This window comes from Panthera uncia, assembly GCF_023721935.1.
Source record: "Panthera uncia isolate 11264 chromosome E2 unlocalized genomic scaffold, Puncia_PCG_1.0 HiC_scaffold_19, whole genome shotgun sequence".
Taxonomy (NCBI): domain Eukaryota; kingdom Metazoa; phylum Chordata; class Mammalia; order Carnivora; family Felidae; genus Panthera; species Panthera uncia.
Genome location: NW_026057588.1, coordinates 10,475,494 through 10,500,390, shown reverse-complemented (window position 1 = coordinate 10,500,390; position 24,897 = coordinate 10,475,494). Strand labels below are relative to the sequence as shown.

Genomic DNA, 24,897 nt, shown 5'->3' with positions numbered 1-24,897 from the left:
TCAAGCCGGGGAATGCGGGAGTGTTTTGGGGGGACAGTGTCATTTAGAAGGGGCAGTCGGGGAAGGCCTCTGGGACGAAGCGGCCTTTGAGAAGCTACCAGACGGACGGATGGGATCCGTGGGCAGAGGGGGCCGAGAGCGGCCGGCCCTGCAAGAAAGCCATCGGTCTGGGATCCAAAGTTTCCAACATTCCAGCTTCTCTGAGACCCGGCTGGCCGGACTCCAGCGCGCCGGAATCATCCTCAGATTCGACGGGACCCGCGGCCTGCGGGTTCGGCCTGCGCGGTGGTGCTGCTCCCGCAGGGCCGGGACCGCGGGGGCTCCGGTGGAGCCGGGCGGGGGGCGGGGCCGGCCTCACCTGCGGGGGCGGGGCTCCAGGCCGCCCCGCCCCTCGGAGGAGCCGCCCGCGGCCGGAGACCCGGGGCGCCGCCGGGAGCGGCGGGGCGAGCGCGGCGTGCCGGACGCGGGCGGGCGCGTAGCGGCGGAGCGGGTCCCGGAGCCGTCCGCGCTCAGGTGGGCGCCGAGGTGCCGGGCGGGGGGTCCCGGGGCCTTCGAGGATGGGGGCGGGGGCGGAGGGTGAGGGCCGGGGCCCGGCGCACCCTTGGGCCCGCCGGCCTGGGGAAGGGGACGGGCCTTGGGGCCCCTGGACCCCCCCTGCCCCGCCCTGGGGCTCCCCCCCCAGCTCCCCGGGTCTGGAGGCCCAGCTGGGGCCGCGCCCCCTCCCCCGTGCGCAGGTAAACAGGAGCGAAGACGGGGCGGGGCCTGGGGAAGGGGGGGGGGGCCTTGTGACGCCCGGGCGCCGGGGGGAAGCCCGGGTGCGCGGGGTCGGTCGGGCCAGACGGCCAGGGGTAAGGTGTGCGGTTTGGGGGGCTGGCCATGATGGGGGCCGCCTGACGCAGGGGTGTGTGTGTGTGGAGAGACGGTGTGCGAAGCTCCGGTGTGGGCGCGGTGGTGTCAGGCCGTGGGTGTGGGTGAGAAAGGGCGACGGACGGGCGGGGTCGCCCTGGGAGGGGCGCGGAGGGACCGCGTGGATGACGGGGAACGGCTTCCGAGAGATGGGAACGTGGGCGACACCTCGGACGGTGTGTCTCATGCGGGGGGGGGGCGGGGGGGCACTGTTTATAGGATTAGGTGTGAGGGTGCGGGCGGGGTGGAGGAGGGGTGGGTGATGGGGGACCCACGCGGACGTGCAGGGTGGCTGTGTGATTCTCCCCGTCGGCCGTGAGCGTGTGCGCACGGGGCTGAGCGTGCGAAAGGGAGTTTGTTGCTTGGGGGGGGCGGGTACCGAGTGCGGGAACCGGTGTGTGTCGAGGCGGCGGGCCACGTGGCGTGTGGCTGTGGTCAAGCTGGTGGGTGGCGCCAGCAAGAGCGTTCGGCTCGGCGGAAGTCCACGCGGGCAAAATGGTGGGGACGGTGGTTGTGGTCGTCAGGCTGCCTCTCCGTGAACTTGGGGGACGGTGACTTCGTCTCGTGGGGCTCGTGTGGGAGGCGTGACACGCAGTATGGCGTGGCGTGCGCGCACGTATGTACGTATAGCGAGAGACCCGCGTATCCGTAGAGATGGCTGGCGAGTGAGAGCCGACGGTGTATAAAATCCATGATTCCGCGACCCCCTGACCGTGTGTCTAAGCGCACAGGTTTGGGAGCACGTGCGTAGGTGCCCGAACCGCGGGGCTGCTTCCGACGGAGCGGCCGCTTAAGTGACGTGTGCGTGAGAGGGTGTGTGTCCAAGCCGCGGACCCGCCTCTGCGGGTCTCCGCCGCTGTCTGTGCCCACAGTGGGCGCGTGCTTGTGACGGCACAACGGAGCCTGAGTTCAGGGGTCGTTTGCACGTCCACGCTTGAAGCTCTGTGTGTCCGTGTGTGTGCTGCGTGGGTGTGTGAATCCCTGGCCGGCCCGGCAGTGGGTGGGGGGTGCTGGAGGAAGGAGGAAGGTGCACAGTGAATCCGGACTTTATGTGTGTGTGCGTGCGCGCGCGCGCACTCGTACCCCTGGAGGAGACTATGGGCATATAATGGAGAGTTAGCTCCTTGCAGGATCATATGAGCGTGGGAGAGAGATGTCATGGGTAAAAGTGCACGAGAAGAGGCTGAATGTGATTTGGGATTTGATGGTATTTTCACTAGTGAGGGGGCACAGAGTTTCTGTGTGTGTTGGCTTTTATTTCGTTTTATTATTAATGTTTGTTTATTTTTGAGAGAGAGAGAGAGAACACAAGCAGAGGAGGGAGAGAGAGAGGGAGACACAGAATCCGAAGCAGGCTCCAGGCTCTGAGTTGTCAGCACAGAGCCCGACGCGGGGCTCGAACGCACGGACCGTGAGGTCATGACCTGAGCCAAAGTCGGGCGTTTAACCAACTGAGCCACCCGGGCGCCCCTGTTGGCTTTTACTTCTGAGAGGAAAATATACTTTTGTGCTGGGTTGGAGTTCCACGAGGAAAGCGTGTTATTTCTGTGTATGTGTGTGTGCCCGAGTTAGTATGTTGCATTAGGTTTTTTGTTTTTTTTTTTAATGTCTTTATTTTGAGAGAGCGTGACCAGGTCAGGGCAGATAGAAACCCCAGCAGGCTCCCCACTGTCAGCGTGGGGCTCGAACTCACGAACCATGAGATCACGGCCTGAGCCGAAGTCGGACGCTCAACCGACTGAACCACCCAGGCACCCCACGTTATATATTTAAGAAGGGAGTGTGTGTGTGTGTGTGTGTGTGTGTGTGTGTGTGTTTCTGAGAAACTAGGTATGTGTTGTGCTGTATTTGAAAAAAGAAAGAGCATGTATTCTGTTTCTGAGAGGAGAATGTGTGTGCCACCCTGTGTGATTAAGAAGGGAGGTTGTGGGGCGCCTGGGTGGCTCAGTCGGTTGAGGGTTCCAGAGGCCCCACCAGCTGTGTCACTGACTTTGTCATCCACATACAACCACATGAAGCGCCACATGTGAGACCCCCACGCGTCACCCTCTAGGCCTCGGACTCTGAGCTGTCGCATGGCCAATGTGACATCCATGGGCCGTGCCTGGCACACGTGTGTCCCAACATGCCTTGGGCTGGCGGAGCCCGTCTGCCGTGGAGGGCGGAGCCCCTGTTCCCTTGGGATCTGTCGGCATCTCAGGCCCCGGGAGCTGACACATGGGCCCCCCCCTTTCCTGACCCCCCAATTCCAGAGGGCTCCTCTGCTTCTGGTGCCCCAGCCCCTTGGCCCTCATCTCCGGGCCCCACCCCACCCCCAGTGGTCTGACTGGTTCCCAACAAAAACACCCTAAGAATGAGCTCACGGAGAGGCTGCTGCCTCCACACGCCCCGCCCCACACGCCCAGCCGCGGAGGGCGCCTCCAGTCCCAGGTCACATAGCCCGGAGTGCTGGGCCAGGGTACCTGGGGCCCTTGGGGTGGAGGGGCCTGGCCAGGTGAGCTCAGGGCAGGTGAGAGGCCACAAGACCACCGTTTGCCCTCTTTTGGTTAGTGGCACACGGGGTTTGGAGTTGCCCTCAGGGCAGGGCCCTGGGCTGAGGACAGGCAAAGCTAGACTAGAACGTTTCCAGTTGCTGGAATGGGTGTGGGACAGGGAGCCGGCTGGCGTGGGGAGGGCACGGAGGCAGAGGGCTGGCGGGCTGGGGAGAGAGTCGGGAAGGGTCCTGCTGGCTGGAATGACGCCGCGGCTGACGGGCTGGCTTGCCTGGCTCCGGCAATGACGATCCCCCAATCCCTGCCGCCCCCAGGAGCGGCGATGTCCGTGCAGGTGGCGGCCCCCGGAAACGCGGCGCTGGGCCCGGAGCGCCTGAGCCCCGAGGAGCTGGTGCGCCAGACGCGGCAGGTGGTCCAGGGGCTGGAGGCCCTGCGGGCGGAGCACCGTGGCCTGGCCAGGCACCTGGCGGAGGCCCTGGCAGGGCAGGGCCTGGTGGCGGGCTTGGAGCTGCTGGAAGAAAAGCAGCAGGTGGTGAGCCACGCGCTGGAGGCCATCGAGCTGGGACTGGGTGAGGCCCAGGTATGAGGGGACCGGCCATCCCGCTGTGGTGCGGGGGAGGCTCGGAGCTGGGAGGAGGCCCAGGGATGAAGGGGGCAGGTGTGTGGGGTGGGGGAGGGAAGCCTGGAGCAGGGAAGGCCTAGGCTGGGTTAGGCTTAGGGGTCCCTGGGCAGCATTACCGGGTCCTTGTGTGGGACGGGGGCCCCTGAACCAGATAGTGGCCGTCTATAGAACTTGTCCTAGGGAGGCTTTGGGGGTTACCTGGGCAGAATGTGAAGTGTCCCTACGCATAATTTGTGTGCCTAGGTAAAATCAGAAGGGTCCCTGGGCAGGATGTGGGTACGCCCCTGGGAGCCTCTGCGTATGTATCCTTGGGGGTCACACGGAAGGGCCTCTGTAGAATCCGGGGGATCTTGGGTGGGATGGGGGTGCGCTGGCACGATCGGAGGCCCCGGGGGTGGACCAGGGGCTGTCTGGCAGGGTGGGGACCGGCCCCTGCTCCCCAACCCCCTACAGGTGCTGCTGGCCCTGTCTGCGCACGTGGGCTCCCTGGAGGCAGAGAAGCAGCGGCTGCGAGCGCAGGCCCGGCGGCTGGCCCAGGAGAACTCGTGGCTGCGGGAGGAGCTGGAGGAGACGCAGCGACGGCTGAGGGCCAGCGAGGAGGCCGTGGCCCAGCTGGAGGAGGAGAAGAGCCACCTCGAGTTCCTAGGGCAGCTGAGGCAGTATGACCCGCCCGCGGAGAACCAGGTGCTTCAGGGTCAGCGGGGGCCAGGGCCACAATGCGCTGCCCCCCCCCCCCCCCGCCACTGGCCCTCCTTAGGTACCCCACAGACCTGCACTCTCCACGGAGCCCCCAGCGCCGTAGACCCTTCAGAGAACCCCCTTGAATTTCCACAGAAGCCCTCCAGCTTCCACACCCCTCTCCAGATCCTCCCCGAGCCCTCCGGAAACTTCCCGAGGCTCCTGAACGCTACCTCCCTCAAACCCTGAGATCCAGGACCCCGGTCTCTAAAACAAACTTCCCAGCCCTCATGACTCCCCGCTTTCCTGTCCTCTGCAGCGGCCTGAATCCCCGCCTCGCCGGGACAGCCTGGCCTCCCTGTTCCCCAGTGAGGAGGAAGAGAGGAAAGGTGGGTGTGGGGGAGCACGCGATGGTGGGGCCGTGAGCCCCCAAGGTCTCCGGGCAGGGATGTGGGCCTCGGGGCCGGCTATCGGGAGAAAGTGGCTGGGCCAGGGCGAGTGGCAGCTGGCAGGGGAAGCTGGTCGCCGTGAAGCCAGCCCTCCACCCTTGCCTACCCCCCACCCCGGGTAGACCCCATGTTCACAGCCCTTGGACCAGTTAGACGCCTGCGATCCCGATCTCAGACGTCGGCCCAGCGGCCGGTGGGGCTGCGAGGCAGCTATAGTTCTGGGGGTGCATGCGTTCCCTTTCGTGGGGTGGGAGGGGTAGGAGACCTGCAGTGACTCGACGTCCCCCACCTGCAGGTCCGGAGGCAGTGGGGGCCGCAGCCGCTCAGCAGGGGGGCTATGAGATCCCCGCCCGCCTTCGGACCCTGCACAACCTCGTGATCCAGTACGCAGGGCAGGGCCGCTACGAGGTCGCCGTGCCACTGTGCCGCCAGGCCTTAGAGGACCTGGAGCGGAGCTCAGGCCACTGCCACCCTGACGTGGCCACCATGCTCAACATCCTGGCGCTGGTGTACCGGTGAGGGCCGCCGTCGGTCGTGGACCCGTTGCTGGGGGCAGGGGAGCCAGCATGGGGCACCTGGACTGGTGGGTGGGGGCGTCGAGAGGGATCTGGGGAAGCCACTGTAACCCAGGCAAAGAGGAATCCGAGAATGTGGGCAACAGACAGGGAAGAGACGTTGGGGTGGTTGGAGGCAATCTGGGGGTAAAGGGACCCTGTGCTAGACTTGGGGGGTGCGGAGACCCAGAAGGGACCGCAGAAGGGTGGTGCCACCCCGCTTGGTTCAGCCAAGTACTACCCAGCACAGCTGACCGCCCCCTCCGTCCCTGGGCCACCCCGCAGGGACCAGAACAAGTACAAAGAGGCCACAGACCTTCTCCACGATGCCCTGCAGATCCGGGAGCAGACGCTGGGCCCCGAGCACCCCGCGGTGAGGAGGGGACGAGGAGTGAGGGCTTCGGGGCCATGCCTTCCCCCCTGACCTGCCTCCCCCGCTCCACAGGTGGCCGCCACCCTCAACAACCTGGCTGTGCTCTATGGGAAGCGCGGGCGTTACCGGGAGGCCGAGCCGCTGTGCCAGCGTGCCCTGGAGATCCGCGAGAAGGTATTGCCACCACCCCCTGCCCAGCACAGTCCCCTGCCCCTTCCCACTCGATCCTGATGCGCTCAAATCAGTGGCTCTCGCGTTGGAACCCTGATCCCATGATGTCCTTGCCATCTGATATCATGAGCACCCAGTTTGAGCCTAAATTACCCCATCGCAGGACTCACTACCCTTGACCTTCGGTGAGCTCCGCCTGATCTTGACTCTGATCCTCCTTAAAAATCCCCTCATGTGCCCCCCAACCCGGTCCTGACCTTCCAACCCCATCGGACCCCCCCCCCATGACTTTGTGACCTGATAAATGGCATTTGTGTGACTTCTACCCTCCCGCAACTCTCCCCATTGATCCTATAAACCTTAACTCCTGGCCCCCATCACGGCTGCTGGCATCACGTGGCCCACCAATCCCACTGACCCCTAGGTCCTGGGCACCGACCACCCGGACGTGGCCAAGCAGCTCAACAACCTGGCCCTGCTCTGCCAGAACCAGGGCAAGTTCGAGGAGGTGGAACAGCACTATGCCCGAGCCCTGAGCATTTATGAGGCCCTGGGGGGGCCCCACGACCCGAACGTGGCCAAGACCAAGAACAACCTGGTGAGGGCATGGCGGGGCACAGGTACAACCTGGGGCGGACTGCCAGGGTCCCTCGGGAGGGAACCCCATTGGCTCAAGGGTGGGACAGGCTGCAGGCCAGGATCCCCCCTCCTCTGCTGAGCCCCTGGAGGAGGGGGTCCTCTCCAACCTGGCCTCAGCTCGAGATCGCTCAGCACAGGAAGGACATGGAAACATCAGGAAACCACGCGCGTCGCTGAGGCCAAGATGTCAGTGTCCTATTTATTGAGCTCTAGCCTCCCCCCCCCCCCCTTGTTTTAGTACCTTCCCGGTACCCTCCACTTCTTAAAGGGCCCTAGGAGGGAGGTGCTGTTACCGTCCCATTTTGCAAACGAGGAAATGGAGGCACAAAGAGGTGGTGTCACTAGCCCAAGGCAGAGCAGGAACCAGTCACCTGCCCTTGGTCACTAGGTGGGAGGCTGGGGGCGGACGCGTCTGGCTCCTCCTGTAACACCGGGCCCAGGGAGGTAGATCGGAGCCGAGATCACCCAGGCCCTCCCCTCCCCGCAGGCCTCGGCCTACCTGAAACAGAACAAGTACCAGCAGGCAGAAGAGCTGTACAAAGAGATCCTCAGCCGGGAAGACCTGCCTGCCCCTCTGGGTGAGCCCCCTTCCCCCCCCCCCCCCCCCCCCCAGGTGACTTTTCAGTGTCCCCACTGCACTGTCCCCCATCTGTTCTTAGGAGCCCCCCCCACAGGCACGGCTGGGGACGCAGAACAGCAGGTGAGGATGGGCTTCGCTTCTGCCACAGGGGTGGGGCCTGGCTGAGAAGCGGGGACTGACCCCTTCCCCGGTGCCCTCCCCAGCCCCTGCGTCGGAGCAGCTCATTCTCCAAGTTCCGCGAGTCCCTCCGGCGTGGAAGCGAGAAGCTGGTCTCCCGTCTCCGAGGCGAGGGGGTGGCTGGGGCAGCAGGGTGAGTGGTCCACTGGGTCAGCACAGAGCCGGACGGCTGCAGCCTCTGCAACCCACCCCACCCCCTGTCCTGCTCGAGAACCGTCTATGGTTCCCATCTGCTCTGGGACACGAACAGTCAGATCAGGTGCTGGGACAGGCTCCCCCAGAGCGGGAGCCGGACCCTCCGGGACTCCCCCTCTTCTTACAGGATGAAGAGAGCCATGTCGCTCAATATGCTGAACGTGGATGGTCCAAAGGCTGCAGGGACCCAGGTGAGGGGGGCACTCGGGTCAAGGCTGGAGTAGGGGGCCACGCTGGGAGACCCAGAGGCAAGGCTGGGTCCGGTCAGGCTAGAGTGGGGACAGAGACAGGGATGGACCAGCTAGTGAGCACGCTGGGGGGCGGCCCTCACGGTGACTGGAGCCAGGCCTCGTCCTGCCCACGTGCCTGTCCGCAGTTCGCCAACCAGCACCTGAGTGAGGCTGCTCGGACCCTCAGCGCCAGCACCCAGGACCTGGGCCCCCGCTGAAGTTGACAGGACCACACGGCTCCAGCTTCTCAGGAAGAGTGGGGAAGGGGCGGAGGGTGGCCTTTCAGCTCCCGCATGACCTCTCCCCTGGGGGGGCCCCCGGGGTATCGGGCTTCGCTGTGCCCCGCTCTCCTCCTGCCATTAAAGGCTGTGGATTCGGAAGCCAGGAACGTCTGCCTGCGGCTTCGTGCAAGGACCCGGGGCGACTTCCAGGCTGCTGGGACCCAGGGCCAGGTAGGACTCTGGAGTCCCCGCCCTGAGCTACAGCTGCTGAGCAATCTGCTCTATCCTCCGCAGCGTCTCCTCCGATTGCAGCTGCTCCAGGCTGAGCAGGGACAGGCCCAGCTGGTCCTCCTGGAGGGGACGGAGCGATCAGGTCAGGGGCAGGCGGTGTAGAGCTTCCCCACGGGACTCAAGGATCCAAGACTTGAGCACCAGTAGTGACAGGAAGTGGCCTGCATCGGGCCTACTGGGGCTTTAGAAACAGCCGCACGATAGGGAACATACCATCCCCTGGCAGGCCAAAACAGGCCCGAGGGAGGGAGAGGGGAGCCGGCCGGACTCCCACACCCCTGCCCAATCACTACAGATGCCCCACGGGGCCCCCATTCTAAAGGCCTCTCGGTGGGGGGCGGGCTAGAGTTGGGGCTTGGGGAGAAGGTCAAGGGACCTTCCCGGACGAGGGGCTTAGCCACGTCCAGCTCACCCGGTGGAAGGGCTGAGCCATCTGCCTCAGGAAGTACTTGGCGACCTGGACCCCCTCATCCACCGTCAGGTTGAGGTTGGCGTCAGTGAGGTGCTCCTGGATCCAGCGGGGAAGCTTCCCGCGCTTGTCTGCCCGGGCGAACCGCTTGCGGCAGGCAGGCAAGGGAGAAAGGATAGACATCAGGACCCTGGGGGTGTGGGGGGGAGCCCAGGCCTCCCTCACCCTCTGGAAAAGGGGGGAGCACCCTGGCAGCCAGAGGCCCCTGAACCCCCACCTTATCGGCAAAGACCATGAGGCCGTAGTCCGTCTTGCCCCTGATGGCCCGACCCACACACTGGGCTGCGTGGCGCATGGCATCGAAGGTGAGAAAGTCGTTCTCTCGGATCTGGAACTGGTCCCGCAGGTACTCCAGCCGCGCCTGCCGGTGAGAAGGTGGCAGAGCGGTCCCTCCGGCCCCCTCCACCCGGCACCCATTCCAGGGGTTGGCCCGAGGGGCCCTAACATCCTAGCGCCCCCGGGGGCTGCTCACCTTGAGAATCCGGCTCTGGGTGTAGACGTAGGGAACACCAAACATGATGACGGCCCTCCCGTAGTGGTGCACTGGGGGGCGAGCACAGGAGGGGCACGGGGTTACCGGGTGGCCTGACCTCGCGTGGGCCAGGAGGTTGTGCTGTCTCAATGGGAAGAGCGCGGCTACGCTCCGAGGGCCCCACCGGGTACTCGGGACTCACGAAGGGGAGATCCCGGTGTGTGCGCAGGCGACGGGGGAGGGTGCTGTCCCCTGGGGGACCAGAAACAGCCAGAGCTCCACGCAGACACGGGGGGGGGGGGGGGGGTGGAGCTAGTCCACTCACCAAAGTCAATTCCCTCGGACACTTTGCCTCGGGCCACTGACAGCAGGATGGCTCCGCGGCCGTTCTCGCAGGCCTGGGGAGGGGAGGCCGAGACAGGAGCTGTGTGCCCTCGGAGCCGCCTCCTTCAGGCCCTCTGCACGCAGTCTCCTGGCATCCCCCACGCCCCTACCCACCTCCTGGTACTTCTCCAGGGCGACGCTGGTCTCGGCCCCATCTTGCGTCTCGATGAAGAGCAGCTTGTTCCTCTGGATGTTTTCGAGAATGCCCTAGGGAAGGACACCAGGCAGGTCGGGCTGCGGGTGGGCCGGAAGTGGACTAAGGGCACAGGCCTCCTGGCTAAACCCAGCTCTGCCCCAGCTCCTGTGCGCCAGCCTTGCACCTTCCTTCAGCCTTCCTCGTGGGAAGCTCTGTGATCTGCGGGGGGTGGGGGGGCAACCCCCGCACGCCATCCTTCGGACAAGTGGGGCGGCCATATGCCCCGAGGTGGCCCATTGGGACACTCCGGCCCCCGGCTGGTGGTTAGTAGAGAGGCTGATGTAGGTCAGGCAGAGCCAAACAGAGGCGGCCCAGGGATTTCCTGTGACACTGCATTTAACTGGGTGAGATCAAGGACGGACGCGGGGACAGACCAGAGGGTCCAGAAACGCACCCCCACACAGGTCATCCGTACCTGTGTCCGTCTCCAGTGGGGAGAGTGCTTTCCAGTTCTCCACACGGAGAAAAAAGAACCTGGGCCCTGACCTTACCCCCTACACAAGGACGAATCTGAGGTAACTCACAGACCCACATGTGAAAGCCAGAACTACAAGGCTTCTAGAAGACACACACGAGACCACCTTCATGACCCTGGGCCAGGCGACGTCTTCTTAAAGAGGACACCACTCAGGATGTGGATTCAGGTGGCCGGAAGCCACCTTCCCCAACGTGTGGGAAGCGCCCACGTGAGGACAAGACAAAGGTCTTGGCCAAGAGGATGAGGCCCCTCCCCCTCCCCCCTTGCTCTGTTCCTGGGTCCTTGGATCAGCCACGTTCTCTCATCTCGCCCTCAGGAAGTGCCCGCTTCCCCTCCACCCCCCCCCCCCACCGAGAGCTGGGCCGTGGTGCACCAGGAGAGAGGTCACAGCAGCCACCCGGTGCCCAGCTGTGGTGAGCCCCTTTTCCAGAAGGCCCATGATCTCACCCACACACTCCCTAGCAGGGGCTCGAGTTTTTAACCTGGAGGGGGGGAGGGGGGAGAGGCACGTGCAAGGGTACACACTGTGTATTCTTCGAACTGTTCGCTGTGTTCCACACGCTGTCCCGTCACCTGTGGTGCCCGTCGCCACTCAGAACGCAAGACAAAGGAAACCAACACGCTGAGGGGAGAGGGGACTTCCGGGGAGGGGGCGGCTGGGCGTACCTGCTCGTACCAGGAGGCCACGGTGCTCTCCATGTACTGGTAGCTGGTGAAGAAGGCCACAATGCCGTCGGGGACCACGGCGGACATCTCCAGCAGGAGGTTCCCGTAGTTCCGGATCACCGCTGGGAGGGGTCAGAGGGCGGCCTCGGTCCTCCTCCTCCCTGCTCCCTGTCAGGGCGCTCCTATCTAATGCCCTGGTTTTGGCTTTTTGGTTTTTTTTTTAAAGTAGGCTCCACTTGAACTCACGACCCTGAGCTCAAGACCTGAGCTGAGACTGAGCTACTCAGGCGCCCCTCTAGTGCCCTATCTTCAACTCGGGGTCCCCAGAAGCCCCACTGAGGCCAGCTGTAGGGCTGTTCACACACGCTCCACTTTTTCCAGCCACGTGGGTGGACTCCAGGTTAGGTGTGGCCATGTGACTCGTCTTGACCAATGAAATGAGTGGCCGGGAGTCACTTCTGGGGGCCGAACGCCTTTAGGAGGCACAGCACGATCACCAGGATCCCTCCCGTCACATCTCCCCACCGCCATGATGTGTCCAACAGTGAAGGTGCCCAGAGGGAGGGGACACCTGGGGAGGCCCCCCGCCCAACCCACAATGGCACACACCACGAGCAAGAAGCAAGAAGCACCCTCCGTGTGAAGCCACTCTGATTCGGGGCTATTTGTTACTGCGGCCTGACTCAGCCCATTGATACACCTCCCCTCTCGCAACCCATGCACCCAGCCCCGCGAGCAGCATACCAGTATCTTCCCGGGTCTCAAATTTGGAGCTGATGGCCACCTGGTCATTGCCCCGACCGATGATCTGGAGAGAGCGAGAGCCATCACGGTAAGCAACCGGCGGTCACCACTCTAATGCGTTAGCTGCCAGCGTTTTATAGACACAATGTCACTGGACGAACCCTCAGCTACGCTGTTATCTGCCCGGCACAGATGAATGACCTAAGGCTCTGAGAAGGTGAGTTGCCTGCCCAAGGTCACACGGCAGATAAACGGCAGAGGCAGGACTGAACCCGTCTGTCTGTGTCGCTAACCAGCAAGGGTGTTCTACCGGCCCCAGCCTCCAGGTCAGGCGGCTCCAGGAGAACGTGTCACCCCGACCTCGACAGCCACCAGCCCCTGGCGCGTCCCTCCCCAGGCACCTCCACAATACCGCAACGCAATACGCGGTCACCACCGGTCCACGACCCCCAAGGGCAATTCCAAGAGCCAAAAAACTCCAGAAACTCCAGCTATTTGAATTTGGCACAAACATGTACGACAGCAGAATCTGCTCCGACCGGAGTCTGTTCAGAGTCCCGGCTTGCCTCCCTTTGACGTCTTAAAACCTCTTCCTGCTAAAACACGACTTGCACTGGAGGGAGCTGCCCAGACCCCGCTGGCCATGTTTACATACCACACGGCACATGCTTTGTTTTTAAAGTCTGGAAAAGTCTCAATTCTAAATTTTTTTTTTTTAATGTTTATTTTTGAGAGCGAGCGAGCACGCAGTAGCGGGGGAGGGGTAGAAAGACGGAGACACAGAATCTGAAGCAGGCTCCAGGCTCTGAGCTGTCAACACAGAGCCCGACGCAGGGCTCAAACTCACAAGCAGTGAGATCATGACCTGAGCCGAAGTCAGACAACCAACTGAGCCACCCAGGCGCCCCAGGAAAAGCCTCAATTCTAACATACATCTGGCCAGGGCACCTGGGTGGCTCAGTTGGTTAAGCGTCTGACTCGATCTCAGCCCAGGTCATGATCTCACGGTTCGGGAGTTCGAGCCCCACGCTGGGCTCTGTGCTGGCAGTGCAGAGCCTGCTTGAGATTCTCTCTCTCTCCCCTTCTCTGCCCCTCCCCTGCTCGCTCTCTCTCTCTCTCTCGCAAAATAAGCTTTAAAAAAATAAAATACATCTGGCCCAAGGGATTCAGATAAAGGACGGAGGGCCCATGTTTTGATACCTGTTTACAAAGGAAACTGAGGCAAAGCAACTCAGGCAAAGCCACGTTAACCGAGATGTTGACTGAGTGCCTACTGGCAGGCCCTGGGCTGCAGAAGCATTTTATGCCCCTTATCTCACTATCCCCTCAAGCAGCCTGGGACATCAGAGAGGATGCATTCCCATTTTACAGATTAGAAACTGAGGCTTGGAAAGTCCTCCCTACCGGGAGAAGTAACATCAACCCCAGGTCTGTCTCTGAATCCAGAGTCTGTGCCCTCAGCTGTAAAACTCTCCTACCTGAGCAACAGAACAGAGGGAGGAAAGGCGGCCCCCATTCCCATCTCCCCTACCCCAGCATCCACCCTCTCCCACGCACCATCGGGCAGAGGCACACCCGGGCCAGCGTCATGGTGAAGGTTGCCATGGTGACAGGATGGAAGTCCAGAATCTTGGGGTAGATGTCCAGTGGGGACAGCGTCTGTAGCAGAGACAGCAAGCGGGACCTCAGCAGGACTGGGCCAGGAACCCCATAGTGGAGGGCTGGGGACAGAAAAGGGTCCTCACCCCAGATGTGATGATGACAGACTGGAAGCGCTCGAACACGGGTTTGATGGCCAGGGAAGCGTCCATGCAGCTGCAGGAAGAAGAGGGTGTCGAGGGCCACGCTGGGGCCCCTGTGGTCTGTTCACACCCCCCACTGGGGTGGGGTCTCACCTGAAGTGCAGGATGGGGTTGGCAATGGTGGGGGTCCGGTCATCAAAGGGCTCGATGATGATGGTGAAACCTATGAGCCAGCGAGATTCCAGGTCACCGGTCGGAGCCACGCCCACCTGGCCACACCCTCTTCCATCAGTGACCTGGACCACCAACCCTTTGCCCCAGCATCCAGAGTCCAACATACGCCCCAACCTGTCCGCTTCTCCCAGAGCCGACACCCACTCAGCATCATGAACAGAGAGCACCGAAGGTTTACTCCTGACTCTCCCAGAGCCTCGAGAACCTACCCCGCCACTCAAGCCAGAACCTGGAGCCTTTCCCCCAGATCTATCCAACCCATCAGGCTGGTCAGCTCTGCCTCCAAAGCCCATCTGCAACCTGACCACTCCTCCAACCCCCTTCCCAAGACCATCACCTCTGGCCTGGACCACTGCAGTCACCACCTCACCGGGCTTCCAGCTCCCACCCCCGCTCCCTTCCCAGCAGCCAGAGAGACCCTGTGAAATCCTAAGTCAGGTCATATCCCTGCCCTGCTCAGAAGCCCGGTATAGCTCCCCACACCCCTCTCAAGGTGCAAAATCATCTAGGACCCTGCCACGCTGACCCCATTTCCTCACTCACAGGCCTCCTGCCTAACTTTCAAAAACCACTGGGCTCACTCCACCCCGGGGCCTTTGCACTTGCTGGACCCACAGTCCGAAAAGATTCCCAAGGCAGCTGGTTCCATTTGGTCATTTGGGACTCAGCTTAAATGTCCACGCCTCAGGCCTCCCCTGGCCACCCCAGCCACCGCAGGCATGCTCCAACACGGCAATGTTTTTGTTTCTCATGAAAACGATCCCTTTTTAGAATTATCTTTCTTATCTGAGTCTTTGCTACCTGTCTTCCTTTCTACAATATAAGTTCCAGGAGATCAGAAATGAGGTCCCTCTTGATTCCTGTCACTTCCCCAGTGCGGGGCCTGGCCTGTTTGTTGAAAAAAAAAAAAACAAAAAAAACAGGTGAATGGGGTCGTCTGGGTGTCTCAGTTGGTTGAGCCACTGACCCTTGGTTTCAGTTCAGGTCATGATCTCACAGTTTGGGGGTTTGTGCCCCTTTGCACTGGCAGTGCCCAGCCTGCTTGGGATTCTCGCTCTCCCTCTTTCCCTGCTTCCCTCCCGTGTGTGCGTGCACACACACTAAGACAAACATCAAAAAAAAAAAAAAAAAAACAATAGGTGAATGAATGAACTCACATACTCAATTTCACCTAGTTAAAAAAGAAAACAATCAAGTTCTCTATGCCCAGCTCTGTACTGGGGACACAGTGGGAACCAAGACAGCTCTGGCCCTGCCCTCTCAGGGCTCACAGTCTAATGATGGGGACGCAGTCCTGTCCCCAGTGAGTGACCAGGTGACCAGAGAGGGTTGGGACAGGGGAGCCAAGAGGAGGGGAGCCTGACGCAGCCTGGGGTCAGGAAGGGCTTCCTCGAACAGGGGCCATCTTTAACCAGCTAAACCGAAGGATGAGTAGGAGGTAGCTGGGGGCTGAGGAGTATCGGGCAAGATGTTCCAGGTCAAAGAACGGGAGGCTCTAGTGGATGGGAAGAGACGAGAAAGCCAGCCCCGGAAGAAGGTGGGCTGGGGCAGGAGAGGGATACAGAAGGAAGCTTGTAGTGGGACTTGCTACTGATGTGTGCCGGGTGGGGGGACAGACTCTCCATCCTGCTGCAGGGTGTCAGGAAGTCTGACCTGGTTTCCGGGACAGAGCAGTAATCCCCGGGGATCAGACTGAGCCCTTGGCCAGCTTAACACGTGCTGACCAGTAAAGCCTCAGGAACGGGAACAACATCCCCTCTCCCTGGCAAGCTGGAAACCTGAGCCATGCACTCAGCTCCTTGCTCCCCAGCCCCCCTGCCTCCCTGCACCCCCCACCCCAGACACCAGGTCCCACATCTCTCTCCAGCCCCTCCCGTCCTCCCATCCTTCCCTAGGCCCCTACCCCTCCCTTGCTCAGAACCTGCCATGGCTCCCTACTTCCCGGCAGTAGAAAGGCCCACTCCTTACCACCCCCAACAGCGTGAGGGACCCCACAGAGTTTCTCTGGCCTCGTCCCCCATCCTACTCCACTTCGAAGCTAGAAAATACAAATCTGAGCGCGAGGCTTGCGCTAACCCAAGATCTATCTGTGGATCCTCACTGCGCTTGAAATAAAGCCCAAACTCCCGAGCCCAGCCCTACAAGGTCCCGAGAGTCTAAGTCTCACTGACAACTCTCTGGACTCTGCCGGGCTCCCGATTCCACCTGCCGGGGGGGGGGCCTGGCAGAGGTAGGAGAAGATGAGCTTACCCTTGGCGTAGGTGCTGACGAGGGTGGCGAAGTTAGCGAGGAGGGTGAGGGGAGAGAAGTCGGCAAGGTCGGCGATCTCCAGGGTGTGCAGCAGGGAGCGGAGGCGTTCGGCGCAGAATCTGGTGCGAAGGCCGGACGGGGTCAGGGTGGCGGCAGAGAGCCAACAGGACCAGCGACCTCCTCCGCCCTCGCCAGCACTCGGTCACACATCGGTCTCCCCGGGTGACCGGGTGCTCCGTGAGGGCAGAGACCGGGGCTGTTTCAGTCACCCCCGTGTCCCCACACCGTACAACTGCCCATCACGCAGAGCCACAGCTGTAGGACAGCGCACGCGGAGAAGTCACGCGTCATACGTCCAGAGTCCCGCGGTCATACGTCACACACGGCCACACCACCCCGTGCAGGCTCTCGGTCAAAAGAGGAGACCCAAGAGCACCCCCAGAATCCCGGTCACAGCCCGAATCCCGCACGGCCGCATGCAGCTCACACCCACGACCTGTCACACCGTGTCAGTCACACCTGGCCACCGTGGTGACACATCCAAGCATCAGAGCCCCGCGTACTCACAGAGGACAATCTCACATATGCCGTGTCGCCAGCCCTCCCACACAAGGCCGCCCAGGCACCTGACCGGTGGTCAGGCTTGAGGCTGTCGCCCCTCAAGGGCGGGTCATGGAGCGGGAACGCCTGGTTTCAGAGCCCGGGGGATGCCCGGAGCTTTAGAACCTGCCTCCGAATGCCACCGTTCAAGCCTGTCATCTGTACGTCCCCACCCCGGCTGGATCAGGTGCCCCCTTTGAGCTCCCCCATCCCAGCCATGCTCACCCTGGTCATCCTGGTCTGGGGACAGACAGAGCCACCCTGAGGGCCGCCCCAGCCCCTTAGAGGCAGGGCAGTGAGGGGCTTTGGGGCCCTAAGGACCTGGCTTCGCACGACTGGCCCACAAAGTGCCGGATGACCCCGGGGCAGCGGCTTCCCCTCTCTAGGCCACACCGTCCTCCTCTGCGGCACAGGAGCGCCCTCCCGAGCTCCCACAAGATGCAGAGCGTGAAGTGCTTAGCTCATCACCAGTGCTCAAGACAGGGCAAGTAAGTTATTTCTGTCAGTGCTTTCTCGTTTCACCACCACAGAAACCCGGGAGGGAACATGACGGCCCTCCTACCCGTTGGAACAAAAGAGGAAACTGAGGTTCAGAGAAGACCAATGACTTAATGCAAAACAGCCAAAGGAAAGTACAGGAGGCCCCACCCCTCTCCCAGGTCCATTCTCCGCTTGTTCCGTGCTAGGGATGATCCCCGCCAGACTGCCTGGCGGGGGGGAGGCGGGGGGTTCCTGGTCCCTGCCATCAGGCTTCTTGGGGACAAAGAGAAGCACCGGTAGGAGGCGACAGGGGTCCAGGGGACCTACAGCATTTGCCCCCAGCTCCCACCCTGCTGGAGCTTGTCAGGAGCCCCCTCCGGGGCCGTCCCTCCCCTGCCACCGTGGCCTCAGGCGGAAATACCTGAGCCGGACGAGGGTCCAGGACCCCTGTCGGACATCCTGCCCTGCCCGCCTCTGTCAGTCGCGCCTCCATCAAGCTCTCTGGTTAAGCCACGCGTTGCCTGCCGGTTTCCCGCCCGACACACACAGGGACGCGGGGCCGGCTCCGACCTCCCCGGGGATCTGCCCGGTCTGCCGAGTCACCGCACACGCTCGCTCTGCGCCCGTCACTTACTCCTGACACCGGCCACGCGGCGGCCCCGGGCACAGAGGACGGGGGCTCGGGGAGGCCCCGAACCCCCCGCGGGGACCGGACGCCCCCGGCCGTGGGGGGGGGCCGCACCTGAGGGGCTTGCGCTGGATGCACACACGCTGGGCCAGGCCGCTCAGGAAGGCGGGGGGGCTCTCCTGCACCACGTGCTGTACCCGCAGCCGCCACTTGACATACTCCAGCAGCCGCCGGAGGAAGCCCAGGAAGTGCTCGGCCGTGCGGATGGAGCCGGGTACCGCCTCTGCGGGGAGACGCAATCAGCCACCACCGGGGAGGGCGGGACCGGGGGCAGGTGGCAGCAGGGAGCGGCAGCTCAGCTCACCCTGGAGCACCTCGTCGGGAAGCACGGGGTTGGCCAGGTGGGCGTCGGTCTCCCGGGCCGCACTGGCCTCGCGCAGCCCCTCCACCAGGCGGCGGTACTCGTCCCGCAGTCGCTGCTCATCGGTCTCCTTGATCCTGGGCGGGGGGAGGGGGGATCGGGGGTGGGAAGGGGGGGGGCATCTGGGGGGGGGGGGGGGGGGGGCACTGGGATAGGCCCGGTGTCCCCGGGAGTAAGTCGGGCAGAAAGCGGGGGCCCGGGAGAAGCTGGGAACCAGACGGCAGGGCGCAGGGTGGGCGTTCAGGTCCGGCAGCCACCCGAGGCCCCCACCTGAGCACCGTCTTCTGCAAGGTCTCCAGGTTGCCCTGGCACCGGTCGAGGGTCCGGCGGGTGATGTTGACGCTCATAGAGTCGATGCAGACGTTGTCTAGAGAGGAGACGGGGGAGAGCCGGGCTCAGGCGGGCGGCCGGAGCGGCGGCCGGAGGGGCCGAGTCTCTCCTCTCCTCTGCCTCCCGCCTCACCGATGTTGTGGGCCTCGTCGAAGACCACGACAGCTTTCCGGGCCAGCTCCTTGGAGACCAGCTCCGCGATCTTGGGGTCCAGGAGGTAGTGGTAGCTGTAAACCACCACGTTGGCGTGCAAGATCTAGGGGCCAAGGAGGGCATGGTTACCCCGGCCCTGTCCCCCCCCCCCACCTACCCCTCCCCTGCCGGCACCCGCTTCCCTCACGGGCTCGTAGACGCAAGGCCAGGTCTTGCCAGGCCAGACCTGGGCAAGGTACAAACACGAGCTGATGGACAGACAGACCGACAAACAGGCAGGCAGGCCGTAACGCACACCCCCGCCCCTCTGCCCAGCCCCCCAGCCTTCTCACCGAATAGCGGGCAAGGAAGTAGGGGCACCAGCCCTGGCGCCGCCCCAGGGCCTTCAGGTCATCCAGGTTGTAGATGCCAGCAGGGAGGGGCACCTGGCGCCCATGGACGTCAAACTCCTGGGGGGGAGCGGGGGTCAGGGAGGTCGGCTGTCGCAGCCGGCTTACCCTCCTGCCCTCCCTCCCTCAGCCCATTCGGCGGGCACCTCGTAGAAGCGGCAGTGGGGCAGGCTGGAGTCCTGCTGGTACTGTGCGCGCACGTAGGAGGCCGTGAGGCTGTGGCATTTCCCGTCGACGTCTTTCCCAAAGCGCAGGGGCATCACCTGGCGGCCGGGGGGCATCTTAGCACCGAGAAGCTCAAGCATTCCTCGACCCTGGCTCTACACCCACCAGCTACGTGGGATGGGGGGCTGTCCTGGCCGTCTGGGGGGAGAATCGGGAATTGTGGGGAAACTCGAACCTCAACTTGTTTCGTTACTAAACGGTTAAGACGCTTGCGAACTTAACCGAGGAGGTATCAGAGGGGAGCAAATGCCAGACTCCTATGCTGACCTTGGGATTGTGAGCTTGAGCCCAATGCTGGGTATAGAGATTACTTAAAACATAAAATCTTGGGGCACCGGGGTGGCTCAGTCGGTTAAGCATCCCGACTTCGGCTAAGGTCATGATCTCACAGTTCATGAGTTCGAGCCCCACACTGGGCTCTGCTCTGTCAGTGTGGAGTCTGCCTGGGACTCTCTTTCCCTCTCTCTCTGCCCCTCCCCCACTTGCACATTCGTGTGCTCTCTCTCTCTCTCACCAATAAACTTAGAAACAGTAACAGTGATAAAATAAAATCTTTAGGGGCACCTGGATGGCTCGGTTGGGCAAGCGTCCGGCTCTTGATCTTGGCTCAGGTCATGATCTCACGATTCGTGAGATGGGAGCCCCACGTTGGGCTCTGTGCTGGCAGAGCTCAGAGCCTGCTTGGGATTCTCTCTCCCTCTCTCTCTCTGCCCCTCCCCCATTCACACACTTGCATGCGCTCTCTCTCAAAATAAATAAACTTAAAAAAAAAAAATCTTTAGGGGCGCCTGGGTGGCTCAGTCGGTTGAGCGACCGACCTGGGCTCGGGTCATGATCTCACGGTTTGTGAGTTTGAGCCCTGCGTAGGGCTCTGTGCCGACAGCTCAGAGCCTGGAGCCTGCTTTGGATTCTGTGTCTCCCTCTCTCTCTGCCCCTCCCCTGCTCATGCTCTGTCTCTGTCTCAGAAATAAATAAACATTAAAAAAAAAAAAAAAATCTTTATATAAAAAAAAAAAAGAACAGATTGGTGGTTGCCAGGGGAGGGGAGTGAGAAACGGGTGAAGGGGATGAAAAACGGCAAACTTCCAGTTTTGAAACAACTGAGTTCTAGGGATGTAACATACAGCACGGAGACTATAGTTCATAATACCGTACTGCATTATTGCAAGTTCCTAAGGGAGATCTGAAAAGTTCTCATTACGAGACAAAAAAAAAATGTTTGGAATTATATAAAGTGATACATATAACTAGACTTAACCATGGTGATCATTTTGCACACTATACAGGTACCAAATCTTTACGCTGCCCACCTGAAACTAACATTGTATGTCAATGACACCTCAATTTTTTTAAAAAATCAAGCTTTGAAGAATCTTTAGCGCGTGGGGTTAAGCCCCAAGGCTGGAGCTACTTCTAATGATCACCGACCTCATCTATCATGTCTCGTGTTCTCACAAATAATGTCATGAGGGGCGCCTGGGTGGCTCAGTTGGTTAAGTGTCCGACTTCGGCTCAGGTCATGATCTCACGGTCCGTGAGTTCGAGCCCCGCGTCGGGCTCTGTGCTGACAGCTCAGAGCCTGGAGCCTGCTTCGGATTCTGTGTCTCCCTCTCTCTCTGACCCTCCCCCATTCATGCTCTCTGTCTCAAAAATAAATATTAAAAAAAATTAAAAAAAAAATAATAATGTCATGATATATATTCCACGCGTTTACCACACGCAAAGTGCTCAGAACACTGCTTGGGCGTGAGCCCCGATGGTTTTGAGACGTAACTTAACAATAAGTAATATTCTACGTGTCACAGATTATTGTATAAATAGCATGGTCACTTGTCATGTTTTAGATTTTTGCACATGCTAAGGGTTATATGTACATTACCTCGCTCGGTCAGTTACTTATTTATGTATAACATTTATTCATTTTTCAGAGACACAGTGCCAGCAGGGGAGGGGCAGAAAGGGAGACACAGAATCTGAATCAGGCTCCAGGCTCTGAGCTGTCAGCACAAAGCCCGACGCGGGGCTCGAACCCACGAACTGTGAGATCATAACCTGAGTTTAACCGACTGAACCACCCAGGCACCCCTTAATCTTTTTTTTTTTTTAATTATTGAGATATAATGGACATACAACACTATGTTAGTTTCAGGCTGTACAACGTAAGGACTCGATGCCTGTATATACTGCAAAATGACCACCACAATAAGTCAGCTAATATCTGTCACCACATAGTTACAATTCTTTTCTTTTTCTTTTTTTTTTTTTCAAATTTTTTTTTTTTTTTTTTGGGAGAGAGAGAGACAGAGCATGAACGGGGGAGGGGCAGAGAGAGAGGGAGACACAGAATCGGAAACAGGCTCCAGGCTCCGAGCCATCAGCCCAGAGCCTGACGCGGGGCTCGAACTCACAGACCGCGAGATTGTGACCTGGCTGAAGTCGGACGCTTAACCGACTGCGCCACCCAGGCGCCCCTCTTTTTTTTTTTTTTTTTTTTAAAGGAAGCTCTGTGCCCAATGCGGGGCTTGAAACTTACGACCCCGGAGATCAAGAGTCGCATGCTCCACTGAGCGACCCAGCCAGGCACCCCACAATTTTTTCTTACGATGAGAATTTTTAAGATCTACTCTCTCGGCAACCTTCAAATATATGATACAGTATTATTTACTGCAGTCAACATGCTATACGTTACAACCCCGTGACCTATGTGTTTTATAACTGGAAGTTTGTACATTCTGACCCCCTTCGCCCACTTCACCCACCCCCCTACCCCCTTGCCCAATCTTATCAACAGCTATATGAAGCAGGTAACTAATCACCCCCATTTTACAGAAAGAGAGACTGAAGTCTGACTATAGAAACCACCTATCCGAGAATACAGGACTATTAAGTTTCAGAGCCAGGAATCCAGGCCTGCTGGATTCCAGGAAGTGCCTTTTTAACCTCTCTCAGGCTAGGGAGGATGTGCGTTTGGGCCGCGAATGAGGACTCAGAATTTGACGAGTGAGGAGAGAATTCTGCGTGTGGTCCCTGCCTATCACCCTGAGAGGTATGGTCTAGGGATCTAGGATTCCTGGTTGGATGGCGGTCTGCCCAACCCTGAGGCGTGGGGAAAGGGGAGAAAAGGGCACTCACCTCGGGATGAATGCACAGGTTCTTCCGGGAGCTCAGAGCCAGCCCCAAAAACGGCAGCTTCTCACCCTCCTGCTTCTCATAGAAATGGAGCAACTTTCGAAGCTCTTCGATCACCTGTTCCCGTGGAGGAGGGAGGGAGGACTCCGGCACAAGTCCCTGCCCAGCCTGGCCCCGCCCCTCCCCCAGCTTCTCAAACACCCTCCAGCTAGAGGAGTTTCTCAAACACCCCCCAGCTACAGGAGCAACCACCAGAGGGACCAACAAGTCCTACAGAACTTGGCCTTGGCCGGGGATTGGCCCTGGCTCACCTTCTCAATCTCAGGCACAGTCCTCGAGCAGTAGATGAGTTTAGTCACCTCCAGTGGATATGCCTGCCGATGACAATGGGCTCAGCCCCTGCTGGATCCCTTCCCTCTGCCTCCCCCTCCACGGGCCCAGGGGTCACTTACCCTCTGGTATGCCATGATCAGGGCCAACAGGGACACGGTCTTCCCAGTGCCTGAGGGCATCTCCAGGACTCCATGACCCTGCATGTGGAGAGAGACAGAACTTCAGGGACACAAACTCTGGGGACTGCCCCCAGAATGCCACCATCTTGAAATAAGAGGGACAACAGCAGTTAAAAGTCTAGGCCCCAGGGACAGTGGGTTTGAACCCCACTTTGGCCACCTCTTTGTTGTTGAGTGGTCATAGCAAGTGCCTTCACCCATCTGACCTTGGTATTCTCATCTCTAAAACAGGCCAAGGGCGCCTGGCTGGCTCAGTCAGAAGAGCATGAGACTCTTGATCTCGGGGTTGTGAGTTTGAGCCCCACACTGGGTATAGAGATTACTTTAAAAAGCAAATAAATTTTTTAAAAATAAGTAAATAAATAAAATGGGCCTACTAAGCACCTCCTTACAGAATTACTGTGAGGACTAATGAGAAACTGAGGGTTATACATTTAGCATGGTAACTGACAGGTAGTGACCTGCCTTTTAATTTAGCAAACCCTTTTACAGCACTTACCCTGTGCCTGACGCTTTTTTTTTTTTTAACGTTTATTTTTGAGAGAGAGACAGAGAACGAGCGCGCGCGTGCTCGCACAAAGGGGGAAAGGGGCAGAGAGAAAGGGGGACAGAGGATCCAAAGCAGGCTCCATGCGGACAGTTGCGAGCAGATGCGGGGCTAGAAATCGGGAGTCCGGAGATCACGACCTGAGCCAAAGTGGAAAGTTCAACCAACTGAGCCACCCAGAAGCCCTTGGCTCTGCTTCTAAGGGTCTTCCATCAGAATCTCTCAACCTAGTCTCTCTGGACATTCGCGGGTCAGATACTACTTGGCTGTGGGGTGAGGGGGGCCTGTCCTACGCTCTACAGGATGGTTAGCAGAGTCCATGGCCTCTACCTGCTAGATGCCGGTAGCACCCGCCCCCCTCCACTAGTAGGACAACCAGGAATGTCTCCGGACACTGCCTCGGGCGGTCAAAATCATCCCCAGTTAAGAACTGCTGCCTCACTTCCCGAATTAACTCCTAACAACCTGCACACTAACCTCTGAGGGTAGGCAGTCTTAACTAAGCCCGTTTCACACACGTGAAAAGCGCGCAACAGGGAGATTAAGTGATTCACCCAACTGCACACGGCTGTGGGTCCAGGCTTCCCACCCGAGAGCCGGCTCTAATGCAGCGCAGCAGCCTCTGATAAATGTTAGGTGCTGCTTTTATGAACTATTATTTTAGATGCCAGGAGTTTGGGGAGCGCTGGCCTCCCAAGGACCTCAGATTCCTAAAACCTAGACGTCCAGAAAGTTCAGTCTTAGAGGCACGCGTGGCCGTCCCACTTGTCAGGTGGGAAGCGGAGGGCCGGGCCCCCCCCACCTTGGCGTCCAGTGTGCGTTTGAGCTCCAGCATGTAAGAGAACTGCTCCGGGTAGATGTAGTCGTAGGGGAAGTAGACCAGCAGCCCGTCCACGTTGAGCCTGGCGGCGGGGGGGTGGGGGGCAGGGTCAGTCCCCCGCCCCCTGGGCCCCTCTCCAGCCCCCGCACTCCCCTGTTGTCCGGCCGAGAGGAGTTACCTGCCGGGAGCCGGTCCCCCCGAGCATCCCCCGCTTCCCCAGGACCCGCGGGTCCCTTCGGCATCGCCTCGCTGACCGTCCTCGTTACCGCCCCGTGGGGCCCCGCGGCTAACTTCACCCCACTCCTCCCGCACCCCCGCGCCCCGCCCGGGCCCCGGGCGCACCCACTGGTCCCCCCCATCTTTAAGACCCCGGCGAGCAGCGAACCCCGACCCCGCTCTCACTTCATGGCGCCGGCCTCGGCGAGAAGCGGCGTTGGCCCGCCTCCCTCA

At 60.5% G+C, this 24,897-nt stretch overlaps 2 protein-coding genes across 4 annotated transcripts; one reads left to right on the top strand and one right to left on the bottom strand.

Annotated features, from left to right (window-relative positions):
* Positions 1-419: 419 nt before the first annotated feature.
* On the top strand, positions 420-8,446 carry KLC3 (kinesin light chain 3). Of its 3 annotated transcripts, none has more exons than XM_049621181.1 (13): positions 420-513; positions 3,713-3,978; positions 4,474-4,704; positions 5,018-5,087; positions 5,443-5,662; positions 5,987-6,074; positions 6,147-6,248; positions 6,670-6,843; positions 7,372-7,462; positions 7,544-7,584; positions 7,668-7,774; positions 7,964-8,027; positions 8,213-8,446. In XM_049621181.1, exons 2-13 carry the CDS (start codon positions 3,721-3,723, stop codon positions 8,282-8,284), a joined length of 1,518 nt encoding a protein of 505 aa, XP_049477138.1. In that variant the 5' UTR covers positions 420-513; positions 3,713-3,720; the 3' UTR covers positions 8,285-8,446. The 3 variants fall into 3 exon arrangements, with proteins under 3 accessions (XP_049477138.1, XP_049477139.1, XP_049477137.1); XM_049621180.1 differs by lacking the exon at positions 420-513 and adding an exon at positions 1,899-2,068; XM_049621182.1 differs by lacking the exons at positions 420-513; positions 7,544-7,584 and adding an exon at positions 1,843-2,068.
* Positions 8,430-24,888, bottom strand: ERCC2 (ERCC excision repair 2, TFIIH core complex helicase subunit). The gene is made up of 23 exons (XM_049621163.1): positions 24,850-24,888; positions 24,430-24,529; positions 23,021-23,098; positions 22,880-22,942; positions 22,572-22,685; positions 19,361-19,477; positions 19,158-19,274; positions 18,805-18,928; positions 18,613-18,709; positions 18,286-18,419; positions 18,036-18,204; positions 16,214-16,332; positions 13,883-13,952; positions 13,733-13,802; positions 13,545-13,646; positions 11,988-12,051; positions 11,244-11,365; positions 10,018-10,110; positions 9,845-9,917; positions 9,520-9,590; positions 9,265-9,408; positions 8,991-9,134; positions 8,430-8,638 (listed from the first exon to the last, which is right to left on the bottom strand). Exons 1-23 carry the CDS (start codon positions 24,852-24,854, stop codon positions 8,546-8,548), a joined length of 2,283 nt encoding a protein of 760 aa, XP_049477120.1. The 5' UTR covers positions 24,855-24,888; the 3' UTR covers positions 8,430-8,545.
* Positions 24,889-24,897: the final 9 nt, after the last annotated feature.